General features: G+C 42.7%; 1 protein-coding gene across 1 annotated transcript; it reads left to right on the top strand.

Moving 5' to 3' along the window:
- Positions 1 to 1,278: 1,278 nt before the first annotated feature.
- On the top strand, positions 1,279 to 7,395 carry LOC122614397. The gene is made up of 3 exons (XM_043788966.1): positions 1,279 to 1,835; positions 1,898 to 4,124; positions 5,545 to 7,395. Exons 1-3 carry the CDS (start codon positions 1,279 to 1,281, stop codon positions 7,393 to 7,395), a joined length of 4,635 nt encoding a protein of 1,544 aa, XP_043644901.1.
- Positions 7,396 to 15,783: the final 8,388 nt, after the last annotated feature.

The raw sequence follows: 15,783 nt of genomic DNA, 5'->3' as shown, positions 1-15,783 counted from the left end.
TGCCATTCATGCTAAACGTGTCACCATTATGCCCAAGGACATTCAATTAGCGAGACGCATCCGCGGCGAGCGTGCTTAAATAGGCAAGGCTTCAACTGGCAGCCAAAGCCCTAGTATACTCTACAATCGGTCCTTTTCAGGACCACAAACCACATTCAATGAGATATAACATTTTATTTTGCAGCCTATTTATATAGAAAATAATAAAAGAATTGATATTCCATATTTTGTCTTTGTGTTAACTTCAGCTGAATATATTATGGAAATGTTTATACGGGGCAAACGGCACTGAAGCTTCAAACATTTGTAAAAAAAATAATAGAAATTCTGCTAATGACAGAATCGAAATATTTGGTATTTTAATTGTTAGACCAACATTAACAAAAAAAAAGAAAAGGTTAATATAAAAACAGTTGTTTTATATTTTTTATTAGGGCTAACTTCCTTTAGAAATAACAGTGAAATAGTCATAGGGAGCAAGAACCACGGTACCTTCAAACATCTATAAAAAATCGAAATTCTGCGAAAGACAGTTTGGAAATAAAGTAATTATATCGGTCAGTCCAATATTTAGAAAGTAACAAAAGACTATAACATCAAGATTGCTATTTAAAATTTGTTCTTGGTTTTAACGTAATTTGGGAATATTGAAGAGGTCGTACTGGGCAAGTGAAACTGCGCCTTCAACCGTCTGTAAAAAATAAAAGTTCTGTAAAAACCTGTTTTGAAATTGTTTAATTACGTTGGGAAATTCAATATCTAGTATATAAAAAAAAGAGATAATACAAAAAAGATTGCTTTATATTTTTTATTTAATGACAACGTTGTAAGACATATTATGACTATATCAAGGCTAATATAAGTTAATTACTTTGCGGTTAGCAAGGTAAAAAAATAAAATAAATTGGAGTTCAGTTAAGAACGACTTTATTTGTATAAATCCAATTTGCAACTAAATTACCCTAAGCTGTCCCTAGCAAGCTGTGAGTCTTTGGCTGTGAGCTGCGCTGCCCTTGGTGGCAGAGGATCGGCGTCGGCTCCGTAGCTTTCCAATAGGCCACGACATCGGCTGATGTTTTGCTGGTCAAATCGGTGCAGTCTTCTTGGAATCACTTGCATTGGTGGGATCGGAAGTTGTTACCAATCAGATTCTTCAAAATCTACTTGGCAGCTCGGCGTGTGCAGGAAATTATCGAATTCTACTTGGCAGCTCGGCGTGTGCAGGAAATTATGCAGACGCTGAGCTTGCAGATTGATTTCATTTTTCTGGATTTAAACATGGAGAGGATCGCAGCGTTGGAGAGGGAGCTGGAGAAGGCTAGATCCCTGGAAAGTGTGAGCACCGCCAATTGCGCGCCAACCGCAGTTGGCCCAAGCGCAGTCGGCGCCAACAGTGGAGCGTCGGGGCGGCCGCCATTTTGGAGCGGCCAGCCAATACCCACATCTAACGGAGAGGCCTTACATAACGGGGTCGGGTCGGTGCCATACAACGGTGACGGTGCGAGCGGTGCGGCCTGCACGCTGCCACCATCTTCGAGTGGACCGCCATTGCTTACTACTAGCAACTATTTTGTGGAGCCACTGTGTGCAACAGGCACTGCGCAGCCAGCGCATGGACTCGTGCTACCGGGCGTGAGCATCCACAATGCGGCAACAGCACTTGTCGGATCCTACGCCGCGACGACGCCGAGTGGAATCCAGGGAGCATATGGGCCAAGGAAGCTTCCGGACTTGCCTATATTTGGAGGGCAGCCCGAGGAGTGGCCGATCTTCAGCTGTGCGTTCGTGGAGACGACCCGAGCGTACAACTGCACGGACCTGGAGAACAACCAGAGGTTGTTGAAGGCGCTGAAGAATGAAGCGCGCGAGGCGGTGAAGGCGCTATTGATTCATCCAGGAAATGTCAGCGCCGTGATGAGGCAGCCAGACGCAGCCCGGCCAGGGACCAGGAGAGGAACCGGCAGCCAGCCGTTCCCAGCAACAGCCTGGAGAGAGGAGCTCCGCGTGAAGCGGGAACGCCCATGCAGAGGAATTTGAGCTGCGTTGACGCCGAAGGAGGCCGTCTACTGTTCCGTATACTGCCGGTTACGCTGTACGGAGCGGGGCGAAAGGTTGATACGTATGCGCTCCTAGATGAGGGTTCCTCCGTCACGATGATCGATGACGAGCTACGAAAGGATCTTGGAGTGCAAGGAGAGCGTCGGCAGCTAAATATCCAATGGTTTGGAGGTAAGGCAACCAGAGAGCCTACCAACGTGGTGAGTCGGAAGATAAGTGGAGTTGGAAAGCCCACTCGCCATGTATTGAAAAACGTTTATGCCGTTTCGAGTTTGAGTTTGCCGATGCAGACATTGAGCCGACGAGATGTCCAGGGCGTGCACGGGGATGCGCGTCTGCCGATGAAGCCTTACAGCAACGTGGTGCCGAAGCTGCTCATCGGCCTGGATCACGGACATCTGGGGTTGCCACTTAGGACGAGGCGGTTCGCTCGAGAGGGACCGTATGCGGCCGCAACCGAGCTGGGCTGGGTTGTGTTTGGGCCTGTAAGTGGGCAACCGACCACGCCGTCACCGAGGTCCTGCCTACTTGCCGTGTCAGTGGATGACGCGATGGAAAAGATGGTGGAGGACTACTTCGACATGGAGAACTTTGGAGTGAAGCCCGCGCCGCCGGTCGCAGCCAGCGACGATGTTCGGGCCCAAAGGATACTCGAAGACACCACGGTGAAAGTGGGGCGTCGCTACCAGACGGGATTACTCTGGAAGGACGACCACGTTGTGCTGCCACCGAGCTATGAGATGGCGTACAGGAGGCTGGTCAACGTCGAGAAGAAGATGAAGCGCAACAAGCCGTTGGCGCAGGAATACGATCGGATTATAAAGGATTACGTATCTAAAGGATACGCGAGGAGGCTGCAGCCGGAGGAGGTCGCGGTAAGGAGCGATCGCCTATGGTATTTGCCACATTTTGGTGTCGAAAACCCAAATAAGCCCGGCAAGGTACGGCTTGTGTTTGATGCTGCAGCCAAAGTTGGAGGAACCTCGCTAAGCTCGGAGCTGGACAAAGGGCCTCAGCACTATAAGCCTTTGCTAGCTGTGCTCTTTCATTTCAGAGAGGGAGCCGTCGGAGTCTGCGGTGACATCAAGGAGATGTTCCACCAAGTGCTGATCCGACCCGAGGATAGATGTTCCCAACGATTCCTCTGGAGAGATGGCGACGACGAGAGAGACCCGGATGTCTATGAGATGAACGTAATGACGTTTGGAGCAGCTTGTTCGCCGAGCGCTGCGCATTACGTGAAGACTATGAATGCCCTGAAGTATCGGGATTCGGATCCGAGAGCGGTCAAGGCCATCACCGACTACCATTATGTCGATGACTATGTGGACAGTTTCGCTACAGAGAGCGAGGCTATCAGCGTATCTACCCGAGTGAAGGAGTTACACAAGGATGCTGGATTCGAATTATGCAAGTTTTCATCCAGCTCATCCACCGTGGAGACGGCTTTAGGACCTGGTCGAGTCAAGAGCGTCGGATGGGGTGAGGCTGAAGAGAAGATCCTCGGAATGCGTTGGCAAGTAGCAACAGATGACTTCAGATTCAACGTGGAGTATCATCGAGTGCCAAGCAGCGTCCTGAGTGGAGATCGAGTCCCTACGAAGAGGGAATATTTGAGCCTGGTGATGTCAACGTTCGATCCCCTGGGATTCCTGTGCTGCCTCATGGTTACAGCGAAGCTGCAGCTGCGAGAGATTTGGAGGCAGAAGATCCAGTGGGACGAACCACTACCGGAGGAGTTAAGCAAAGCCTTTGCGATTTGGCGCAAAGAGATGGACGCCGTGGGACAGTTCCGATGTCCGCGCCATTATTTTGGGCGTGGAGCAGTCCTGGCCGTAGAGTTGCACGTCTTCGTGGATGCTAGTCAGGCAGCATTCGCGGCGGTGGCCTATTGGAGGGTCACATATGAGGACGACGACGTGCAGGTGAGCTTGGTGAGTGCGAAGACGAAGTGTGCCCCAATGAGAACGATGACGATCCCACGGCTGGAGCTGCAGGCAGCAGTTCTTGGAACCAGGCTGATGAACACTGTCCAGGAGGAGCACAGTGTGGTCATCACGGACCTGGTGTTATGGACGGACTCTAAGACCAAAGACATTATAATAACAAGATGCGTAACGGCCATACATTAGTTTTGCACTATGCAGCCACTTTTTTGGTGACGACCAAAATTGCTCTCTTTTCGCTCGCCTAAAATTGAGAGCGTAAAAATCTAAAAATAGAATTGTCTTACTTGTGTGAGTTAAAACATTAAAGGAGATAGTGTGTATGTGTGCGTGCTTCTGCTAGAAGACGATTTTCGGGCCGAAATCAATTTTGATCTAAGAAACGAATTTGATTAATGTTTTGGTCAATTTCGATTCAAAACTATTATGGTTTGAAAGAAGTTTTTTTAATATTCGTTTGATAAAATCGCCGCTCGAATTAGCTACCGGTTACATATTTATATTTATATTTATATTGATAATTATTAATATGTAATATATGTAATATATTTCCGTACTTTACCAATGCAACAAAACGACTTTAATTGATTATAAATACAATTATATAGCGAAATTTAAAAAAATCGAGGAGCTATACGTATAGTCAGCTTTAAGCAAACGTTTTAAGAGAAAAAAAAAACGTATTAAAAGAAAAAACAAAAAAAATTGGCGCGCTTTTCTGCCTACCCATAATTGCGGGCTGTTTTAAAAACAACAAAATGAAATATAAGAAAATAATTTAAATGAATCTTAGTTGCATTTTAAATACTGAAAATTCTTAAATTTCATACTAGTAATTTGACTAAATAACTACAGTAAATAATTAAAACGTATACAAAGTAAATTATTATTACTACTGTAATTTAAAACAAAGAATTACCAAAAAAAGAAATTACATTTCAAAAGTAAATATTTCATACAAATAATTCATATTAAAAAATTAATATTTATAAAATAAATAAAAATATGGAATCTGTTTATTGCAAAATTGATTTCTTGAAGCACGAAGTGCGGACATAAGCACCGAAGAATCATTGTCTTCTTATATTTTTCACACGTCGCACGGTGAATACTCTAATGACAATTATTCTAATATAAAGTCATCTTTTAAAATTATTATGCATTTTTTTGTACATAGATTGTGCTATTATTATTTCTGTGTTAAATTTGAATAATTGTTATGTTAAGGCAATGCAAGACTAGAGTTTTTAAGTGGTGTCAATTTATAAAAAATAATATAGATTTAAAGTCTAATAACTTCTAAGATGAAGGGCATATTTTGTCATTTTTACAATGCATGTGCATACGTGTGCACCAATACAGTGGTCAGCTGTCGCTGTATGCGTACAAGAGAGCTGGTGGCTCTAGAGCTCTCCGCTCTCTGGCTTTTGAATAAAATTTCGAGAGAGCGAAAAGCCACTTGAAAAGCCACCACGAAAAAATCGTGTGCAAAAAAATCGTATGGCGTTACGCATCTTGTTATTCTAATGTCTTTGCTAAGACGGTGCTGAGATGGATCGGCAGCACCCACCGCCGGTATAAGCAGTTTGTTGGCAACCGAGTGGCGGAGATTTTGGAGTCGTCGAAGGTTTCCCAATGGAGATGGGTGCCTACAGCCGACAATGCGGCTGATGATGCGACGCGGTCGCAGAAAGGAGTCGACCATAGCCAGGAATCAAGGTGGCTAAGAGGACCTGCATTTTTGAGGCAGCCAGCAGCCAGCTGGCCGGGGCCTGAGGAAGGAACTGAGCGTGTTCCAGATGCCCCTGATGAAGAAGAGATGCCCAGTGAGTTTGCATTAGTTGCGGCAGACGATTTTGTTATTCCGTTTCAGAGATTCTCGAGCTTCAGTCGCCTGGTGAGGACCACAGCCTGGGTCCTACGGTTTGCGCGCTGGTGCCGCAAACAGCGAAACGAGCTCCAGGAATACGGCCTTACTGCAGCAGAATGTAAGGCCGCGGAGAACCTGTTGGTCAGACAGGCACAATTGGAGTCGTTCCCCGACGAGATGAGGTCGGCGGAAACTGGACAGGACGTCGCTAGATCGAGCGACATTCGAGGGTTGGTGCCCTACCTAGACGAGGACGGGATTCTGCGAGCTTACGGCAGAATTGATGCCGCACTGTGCATGCCGTACAGTGCGAGGAGGCCCGTATTACTGTCACACAGGCACAGTCTGACAGAGCTGATTGTGAGAGACTTCCACGCCAGGATGAAGCATCAAAATGTGGATGCTACGATTGCGGAGATCCGGACAAAGTTCTGGCTCACAAAAATGAGGCGTGTGATGCGGGGAGTCATCTCATCGTACAACGAGTGCAAGTTGCAGCGAGCGCGGCCGATGCCGCCGATAATGGGACCCCATCCGGAAGACAGACTGGATGCGGGTGGATGGCCATTCAAATACACAGGACTGGACTACTTTGGGCCACTGCTGGTGACTGTGTCCCGTCACAAGGAGAAGCGTTGGGTCGCCTTGTTTACGTGTTTGACGACAAGGGCGATTCACCTGGAGCTGGCGCATGACCTGTCGACGGATTCCTGCATAATTGCGATCAGAAACTTCGTCTGCCGTAGAGGGCCAGTATATAGACTGCGCAGCGATAACGGCAAGAACTTCGTGGGAGCTGACAGGGAAGCCAGGCGCTTTGGTGACGTATTCGAGATGGAGAAGCTTCAGAGTGAGTTGTCAAGCAGAAGCATTGAATGGGTTTTTAATTGTCCAGCGAACCCGTCTGAGGGCGGAGTTTGGGAGCGCATGGTGCAGTGCGTCAAGAGAGTACTGCGTCATACCCTGAAGGAAGTTGCGCCGAAGGACCATGTATTGGAGAGTTTCCTGATTGAGGCGGAGAATATTGTAAACTCGCGTCCGCTCACCCACTTGCCTGTGGATGCGGACCAGGAGGCGCCGTTGACGCCAAACGATCTACTCAAGGGAGTAGCCAATCTGCCGGATACGCCTGGATTGGATGCGGAGCTGCCCAAGGAGGGTTTTACGAGGAAGCAGTGGAGGATTGCTCGCCTGCTACGAGACCGTTTCTGGAGGAGGTGGGTCATGGAGTACCTGCCTACGCTTGTGCGCCGCGAGAAGTGGTGCCGCCGAACGGAGCCCATCCACCAGGGTGATATGGTCTTCGTCTGCGATCCTGCCTTGGCCCGACGAGAGTGGCGCAAGGGCATCGTGGAGGAGATCTACAGCGGAGCTGATGGAGTCGTCAGACGCGCTAAGGTGCGCGTGAACGACAACGGCCTATCTAGGACAATGATGCGACTTGCAGTTTTGGATTTGAGTGAAGCGGTTTTTCACGGGGTCCGGGATGTCCCGGATCGAATATTGTTATCGATAGGCTAGTTAGTATTTTTAAGAAGTCCGAATGTGGAAGGATTTGTAAGCCCATATGTGTCTGGGCACATTGTTTTTCGCCATTGTAAATTGCCGGAAAAATTAAGCTTTCATTGTCGTGTAAGAGTTGGAGGACACACTGCGGTGAGCTAATAAGTTAAGTTAGTTGCAATTGTGAAACATTGAATTCTTCCAGAATAAAACGTGTTCTACTACTACGGATTAGTCTGCCCTTTCTTTCGGGAACCAATGCGTAGGGTAGCCGTTTAAGGCAACTCCACGTGACGCACGACGACAATAATATATCGAGTGCCCTTCTTATCGATAGTTACAGTGTTACCTTATTTTTAACTTATAATATTTACATTTTTACATATCGCATATTTTTATATATTCTACGGTTTTACAAGTTTGGGGAATGCCATAGGTAAGGTTTTTGAAAACAAAGATTTCTTGATAGTTTAAGTGAATGATTGAATTGTTTTTTACTATGGGTTTTATAATAAGGTCTTGGTATTGTATTTCTTCTAAGTTTGGAACTTTTACAATATACAGAAGTGTTGTTTTATTATGTAGAATTGACACATCGGAAAACTCCATTATTTCTTCCATTGATAGGGGTGGCATATTATTTTTTTTTTTAAATTTTCTCGATTTCAATTAGCTCATCTTCATTTAATACAAGTGTGTTAACTACGTTTAATCGTGCCCATTGAATGGCATATTTAATGTTAATAATTTCTTCTTTTAAAAGGCGAATCTGGTTGTGCAAACTAATAGCCGTCTCAATACTTACTGAACTGCTTTTTTGAATAGAATTGCTGAGAGCGTTAGATACTGAAGTGAGTTTATTTATTCTTTCTTCTAACTGATTGTTAACAATGACCTGTTGGTTATTATTGTCAATAAGTTTATCTAAGTTCTGCTCTATCATAACCAGGTCATCATGATCTGGACTACCCGCTATGTACTTCCATCCTGACCCTAGCCAATTTAAGGACCTAGTACATGTAAAATATCTAAAGCGGTTTGGATTTGGTCGGGGTTAATGAGGTGTATTAGTTTAGTTGTTGAGGTTTGTAGTTTTCCGATCCCCTTGTTCATTGTCAGTATCTGTGCGTTCGTATAGTTTGTAAGGTTCATCGTTCCACTGACATTCTTCGTAAGCCATAGTAATATTCTGAAAAATTGAGATTTTGATATGGCTTTTATGAACCGTTTTTCCTGATTCTGTTGTTACTGTAGTGTGCTTGTTTTCCTTAACTATTTCTTTCCTATATCTTGGGGAAAGCTTTGAACCTAATCTAGTGTTTATTTTTACGAATATTTTTTCTCCTGGCTGATAGTTTAGTATTTCGTTTTTTTTCTTATTGTGGTTTGTTCGGTCCATTTCCTGTTTATTTTTAAGTCTTTCAATATTGTCATGTCTGGCTGTCTCGTATTGGTCCGGGTATGTTGTTACTCTCCTACCGAAGAATACTTCTAATGGTCGTTTCTTTGTAACCGAATAAAAACTGTAATTGTACTCGTAAACTGCATTTTCTAAAAGTTCTTTAAAATTTCTCTCAGTGCCCTCTTTCTTGAGGCATCTCATTATCTCTGAGAGTGTTGAATGGAATCGTTCTACCTGACCGTCTATCTGTAGCTGCTCCAACAAGAACTTAATTGATTGGGAATTGAAAGCTTTTTCGTAGTCCATAACGATATGTTTTGGGACTCCGAAATAAAATATAATGTCACGCAAAGGGGTTCTGATATCTTCTATTGCTTTTGAATTTATAATTCGTGCTTGCGCTAATTTAGAAAACTTATCTATTGCAGTGAGTACTAAGTGTCGTTCTGTAGAATAAATGTCAATGTGCAATATGTGACCGGGGTATTCTGGAATAGGAGTTTCTTGAATTTCCGGATTTGGGGGGTGTCTGTCATATTTAGCTTCTTTGCAAAGTTTACATTGCTTAACTAAATGTATAATTTTTTGCTTCATTCTTGGAAAATAATAGGTTTCTGCTAGTTGCTTTTGATTTTCTAGAGCGTTTCGATGTGCTCTCCTATGTATTTGAAGAATTCTTTCTTCCTGTTCAGTTTCGTCTGTCAAGTCTTCTACCCTGGATTGTGTGAATCGAGTTTTGATTCCATTGAAGTGACTTCTGTAGGTTGTCTGTATTTTTCCCATAATGTCTTCAGTCGTGTGAATGCCGTTAATTACGGTTGAGGGGTTTTTTTAGGTCTGTTATTATATAGTCCGTGGTGTATTCGAGTCGGTATATTTCATGTCTATGGAAAGTAGGAAATGGGATGGTGAACTTGTAGTCGTATTTATCTGATTTATAAAAGAATATTTGATTTTTGAAAACATTTATTGGGGCATCGACGCTAGGGATTAGGTCATGGCTAGAACTTTCAGCGCTATGTTGTGTAGAGGCAACAGAGTTAATCTGCTCTAAAGGTATTCTTGAGAGCGCGTCTGCAACAACATTTTCTTTTCCTGGTTTATAAAATATTTCATAATCATTTTCCTCCAAATAAGCTTTCCATCTCTTGATTCTGGCGTTTCCATTCCAGCTACTCAGAGAATGTGTTAGAGGTTGATGATCTGTAAAGATCTTAACCTTTGCTTTACCGTATAGGTAATTTTTGAGGGCCTTGAGTGCCCTAATTATGGTTAACATTTCTTTTTCGTTCGCCGCGTAGTTCTCTTCGGCTTTGGAAGTGTTCTAGAAAGAAATTATATAGGGTGGTTGTCTTGCGATAGAACTGCGCCGATCGCAAATCATCAGTAGTTAAATGGAACTCCTTATTGAAATATGGGTAACGGAGAATTATTTCTTTTGACACTAAGTTACTTTTAAGCTTCTTGAAAGATTCTAGAGCTTCTTTGTCTAGTGAAATTATTTTTTTGGATGACATTCTTTTGGACACGTGACATTCTTTTTTGGACAAGTGAAGTTAGGGGTTTTGCCAACTTGGCATAATTTTGTATAAATCTTTTATAATAGTCGGAAAGCCCTAGGAAGGATCTTAGATCCCTCAAAGTTTTAGGGCAGGGATAATTTGCTATCGCTGCCACTTTACTCGGGTTTGTTTCTATTCCCCTATCGGAGACAACAAATCCAAGGAATTCGACTTTGTTTTTCATGAACTCACATTTGTCTAGCTGACATTTCATGTTGGCGTTCTGTAAAGTTTGAAAAATTTTAGCCATGTTCTCAATATGCGTATCATCATCTTTGCTAAATATGATGATATCGTCTATGTAAATAAAACATATTTTTCCAATATGTTCACGAAGTATGTCATCTAATGCACGTTGGAAAATTGAGGGCGCATTCTTAAGACCAAATGGGAGTCGTGTAAACTCATATTTTTCGTTGTTTACGGAGAAGGCGGTCTTTTCTATGTCACTGTTTTTTAACGAGATTTGATGGAAACCACATTTCAGATCTAAAACGGAGAATACTTTATTGTCCCCTAATTGGGTAAGTACTTCATTTATCTCAGGAATAGGGTAGTTATCTGCAATGGTTATTTTATTGAGTTTGCGATAATCAATAACCATGCGATAATTTTTTTCGCCTGAAGCGTCTGCCTTTTTGGGTACAATCCACACTGGTGAATTGTATGGAGACCTAGAAGGTCGAATTATACCATCTTCTAAAAGTTCTTTTATCTGTTTGTTTACTTCATCTTTCAGTGTCATTGAATTCTGATAGAATTTCGAGTAAATAGGATTATCGGACGAGGTTCGGATCGTTTCCTTTACGTTAGTTGTGTAGGTCAGTTTTTGGTTTGGGTCTGCGAACAAGTCTGGAAACGACTTGAGTAGTTCGCTTAGCTTGGTTTTTTGTTTGTCGGACAAGTGGGATGTTCTCGGAATAATTGTGTTGACTGCTTCGAATGTTTTTTCTTTTATGGGAATCGAGACACCGTTCTTTAATATCATAATATTTTTGCTGATTTTTATTACTGCCCCTAATTCCTTTAAACTATCATTGCCCAAAATGGCATCGAAAGATTTAAATGTGGGCAACAGAAAAATTTAAACTTCAACATCCTGAATATTAACAAGATAGAACGCTATAGTCGGGTTCCCCGACTATCTGATACCCGTTACTCAGCTGGTAAAAGTGCGAAGAGAAATTACAACACTGACCGTTTTTGGTATAGAGAGTTAAATTTACAAGACGAACAAAAATGTGAAAAAATATCAAAACATTTTTCAAAAGTGTGGGCGTGGCAGTTTTGGGCGGTTTGTGGGCGTTGGAGTGGGCGTGGCAACATGAATCGACAAACTTGCGCTGCGTCTATGTCTCGAGTCTGTATGCTTCTTCTCAACTTTCTTCTTTTATAGTTCCTGAGATCTCGACGTTCATACGGACGGACGGACAGACGGACGGACAGACGGACATGGCCAGATCGACTCGGCTACTGATCCTGATCAAGAATATATATACTTTATATGGTCGGAATCGCTTCCTTCTGCCTGTTACATACTTTTCAACGAATCTAGTATACCCTTTTACTCTACGAGTAACGGGTATAAAAAGGTTCGCTACCTTATGATGCGTAATTACTGTGCTGCCGCCTACTGAGACAGCATTGAAAGGTGATTTATTCTGTATAGGGTTATTGACGAATTTAGGTTGGATATAATTTCGGTTTGAACCGGTGTCTATAAGTATTCTAATAAATTTGCCATTCCTTATCTTGCATAGAAAGTATGGAAGAGAGGAATTTTTTATTCTAAAAAATTCAACCCAGCGTTGTCGTAGTAGTCGTAAGTGTTATTGTCAGCGTCCGCTTCATCTATCTGATCTATATAGTCGTCCAAGTTGTCGTCTAGGTAATTGTGGTCCTCGTACTCTGCCATAGCTTCTTCGTAGTCCGTCGTGGTTAATGGAGTCTCCGCGGAACGCGTTTCGTTTTCTTCTGTTGTAGTCTGTATGTTAAAGTTCCTTTGTCGCTTCATCCCATCTGATATTGGGCCAGGTGGTCTTTTACCTGGTTCAAAGCGAGGTCTGTTCATATAGTTCACCATTCTTGTCTGAACACTGGGATCCACATCCATAGGTTCTGGAGGCCTGGGGCCTGTGGCCTAGGTGGCGCTGACTGCTGTGGCGGGAATTGCCTATTCTGAAAAGGTCTAGGTGCAGCTACTGGCTGTGCAAGCTGGTAACCGAAGTTGTTCCAATGTTGTCATGGTAAAGCGGTCGGTAGTTGCTGTCCGAATTGGTAATATCGAGTTTTGGGGGGTTGAATTGGTGGTTGTCTATTGATAAATAAATTACTGCGAGGAGCAGGTGAAGGCTTTGAAGACTGATTCCTAAACTGTCTTGTCTGTCCTTTGTTTGCTGCATGTTTTGCCCTGAAGTTCTGATTTTCTAACTTGAGGCAAAGGTGTAATGCCGAGGGTAACTGGTTCTTTAATTCCCAGTAGACGAGGCAAATCGCCTTGTAATCCTCGTACGAGGGTGTCTAGAGCCTTATCTCTGTTCATTTTCGTCATTAACAGTTCTGCTTCTCTTCCTAACCCCATACAACCGATCTTGTTAAGGATTAGGGATAGGTGCTTATAAACCATTTGATGGAACTCTTCCACAGATTGGTTGGCATCCTGTATAAGCATCGTCATTTGGTATTGTAATGTGTTAATGTCGCGCTTGTCAGCATAATGCAGAGTCAGACATTTCGAAATCGCTAACCAGTTCAGAGGAGTATTGCAAGATTCTAATGCCATGTCGGCGGGTCCTACAATTTTATTACGTATGGTATGTAAAATACCATAGTATTTCGGGGTACCCTGGAAAGCACTGTATGCTTTAAGATCCTTTCTTCCAAGAACTAAATTTGGACGGATCACCTAAAAAGTCCCGGATAGATTTAACTATATCTGGTACTCGGTCTAAATCACCTAAGTTCCCTGCATGCTCTGGGGCAGTTACCTGGTCTGTTACGTTTCCGAATTCTTCCGAAGAATTGAGGCGTCTCAAGAAACTTGGTAATTGTTGTGCTAAGATTTCGCTAATTGTGGCTGCTAATGCAGCTCTGTCTACATTTTCAACCATGATTCTATTGTGTTCTAATTCTTCCTGTTGTCTGACGCGTTGTCTAGTCGCTTCGGCACTAAGTATCGAGGGTCTTATCAGGTTGTTCGCGTTAGCCATAAAACACTAAGTAAAACCGAACTAAGAATGGGTAGAGTTTTAAAAAAGATCAAGGGAGCAAATGATGGAGCTTATCTCTAATTATGTTTGAATTGGCTTAGTAAGACCTTTTATAACCAGTGGCTGGTTTTTCCTTGTACTTTAGAGGGTCCCTTGGGAATCGTAAAGTTGGAATTAGTTATATCATTTTTGTGATCTTTTTGTTTGTTTTATCGTTTTACGGTATTTCATTGATCACTTAAATTTATATGTTTCTTTGTTCAATTTGTTTGTTAGTTTTGTGTTTTTAAAATTTGGTTGGTTAAGCTTACAGTACTATGGGTATTCTTATTGATGTGGCTCCTCCCTCCGACGAACCGGATTTCATCCTTTTTATCTAACGAAGACTACTTGGGATCCAGCGATGCGTACAGGGTTGAGGGGTGGTCTGTGGCCCTGCCTTCAGTCCTTGGAGTTCACCGATGGGCAAATGAACAAGTTAAGTTCGATATGCCAGAGTGAATTTGAACGAACGAAAGATGTTAATTTTCGTGAGTTGCGCGTTCTTGTCACTTGCGATTAGGCCGCAAATGTTATTGCGAGCCGCGAACTTACAAAACGTTTTGTTGTATCGTACGCGCACCGGTCCCTGTTCGGGCGCCAGTTAATTACTTTGCGGTTAGCAAGGTAAAAAAATAAAATAAATTGGAGTTCAGTTAAGAACGACTTTATTTGTATAAATCCAATTTGCAACTAAATTACCCTAAGCTGTCCCTAGCAAGCTGTGAGTCTTTGGCTGTGAACTGCGCTGCCCTTAGTGGCAGAGGATCGGCGTCGGCTCCGTAGCTTTCCAATAGGCCACGACATCGGCTGATGTTTTGCTGGTCAAATCGGTGCAGTCTTCTTGGAATCACTTGCATTGGTGGGATCGGAAGTTGTTACCTATCAGATTCTTCGAAATCTACTTGGCAGCTCGGCGTGTGCAGGAAATTATTGAATTCTACTTGGCAGCTCGGCGTGTGCAGGAAATTATGCAGACGCTGAGCTTGCAGATTGAAGCTTGCTTATTGGGGTTCATTGTTCTGGATTTAAACATTTTTGTTGTTAACTTATATGGTAGGCATTTTAGACAAATTATTTATAAAAATGCATGAAAACTCTAATCTACTAAAGCAAATTCATTATTATTTTAAGAAAATATTAAAAAAAACATAATTTTTAAAAAAATATATGTATTTTTCAGCATCGAAAACTATTGCTGAATGATGCCGTAAAGCAAACTTTTTATGTAGTTCATTGTCAACTTAAATCAATTAATAAAGTATCTCAATCAATAATATACGCTTCTTTTTTAGGTTTTTCTAAAGGTCGAAAGTTGAAGTTGTAATAAGCATCGGGAATTACTTTATTATTTTCATGATTTATAATTTAAAAACATTTTTTTTTATAAATTGCTCTAGTTAAAAATGTGAATATTCAAGTTCAATCAACATTAAAAGGTCACTAAAACCATATATCAACATTTGAAAAATTCAATTGCTCATCCGAGCAAGGGAGGTTGGTAACAGCGCGCGGACCATTTTCTGAAGAAAAAAAGTGTTCTTAGTGAAGAAAAATGTCTGATTCTGCAGTTGCAACGTCCGCTTCTCCAGTGGCTGCCCCATCCGCGACAGTTGAGAAAAAGGTAGCCCAAAAAAAGGCATCTGGATCTGCCGGCACAAAGGCAAAGAAGGCCACTGCGACGCCGTCACATCCGCCAACTCAGCAAATGGTGAACGCTTCGATAAAATATAAGGATAAGGATCCGAAGGCAAAGTCGAGGGTTTTGTCTGCTGAGCAAAAGTGGAAAGCAAGAAGGTAGCATACAAGAAGGCTGGTGTCTCCTCCAAAAACAAATTTAAAAAAAACAAGAAAGAACGCTATAGTCGAGTTCCCCGACTATCTGATACCCGTTACTCAGCTAGTAAAAGCTGAAAGAGTCTTTAGCACTGACAGTTTTTGGCGGTTTATGGGCGCTAGAATGGGCGTGGCAAAAAGTTTTTAGGCAAATCGATAGAAATTTACAAGACTAATACAATAATGAAAAAATATCAAAACATTTTTCAAAAGTGTGGGCGTGGCAGTTTTGGGCGGTTTGTGGGCGTTAGAGTGGGCGTGGCAACATGAATCGACAAACTTGCGCTGCGTCTATGTCTCTGGAGTCTGTATGCTTAGTCTCAACTTTCTACCTTTTGTAGTTCCTGAGATCTCGACG

Source organism: Drosophila teissieri, chromosome 2R (genome assembly GCF_016746235.2).
Source record: "Drosophila teissieri strain GT53w chromosome 2R, Prin_Dtei_1.1, whole genome shotgun sequence".
Taxonomy (NCBI): Eukaryota; Metazoa; Arthropoda; class Insecta; order Diptera; family Drosophilidae; genus Drosophila; species Drosophila teissieri.
The sequence above is the reverse complement of the archived record's forward strand: the minus strand, read 5'-3'. Positions and strand labels throughout refer to the sequence as shown.

What these genes read in the sequence shown, in the direction of transcription:
- LOC122614397 (XM_043788966.1), top strand. Translation starts at nt 1,279, where the DNA reads ATGGAGAGGATCGCAGCGTTGGAGAGGGAGCTGGAGAAGGCTAGATCC. An exon ending in GACCTGGAGAACAACCAGAG is followed by an intron (nt 1,836 to 1,897) that starts GTTGTTGAAGGC and finishes TGATTCATCCAG; the next exon opens with GAAATGTCAGCGCCGTGATG. An exon ending in GTGTGGTCATCACGGACCTG is followed by an intron (nt 4,125 to 5,544) that starts GTGTTATGGACG and finishes GTCTTTGCTAAG; the next exon opens with ACGGTGCTGAGATGGATCGG.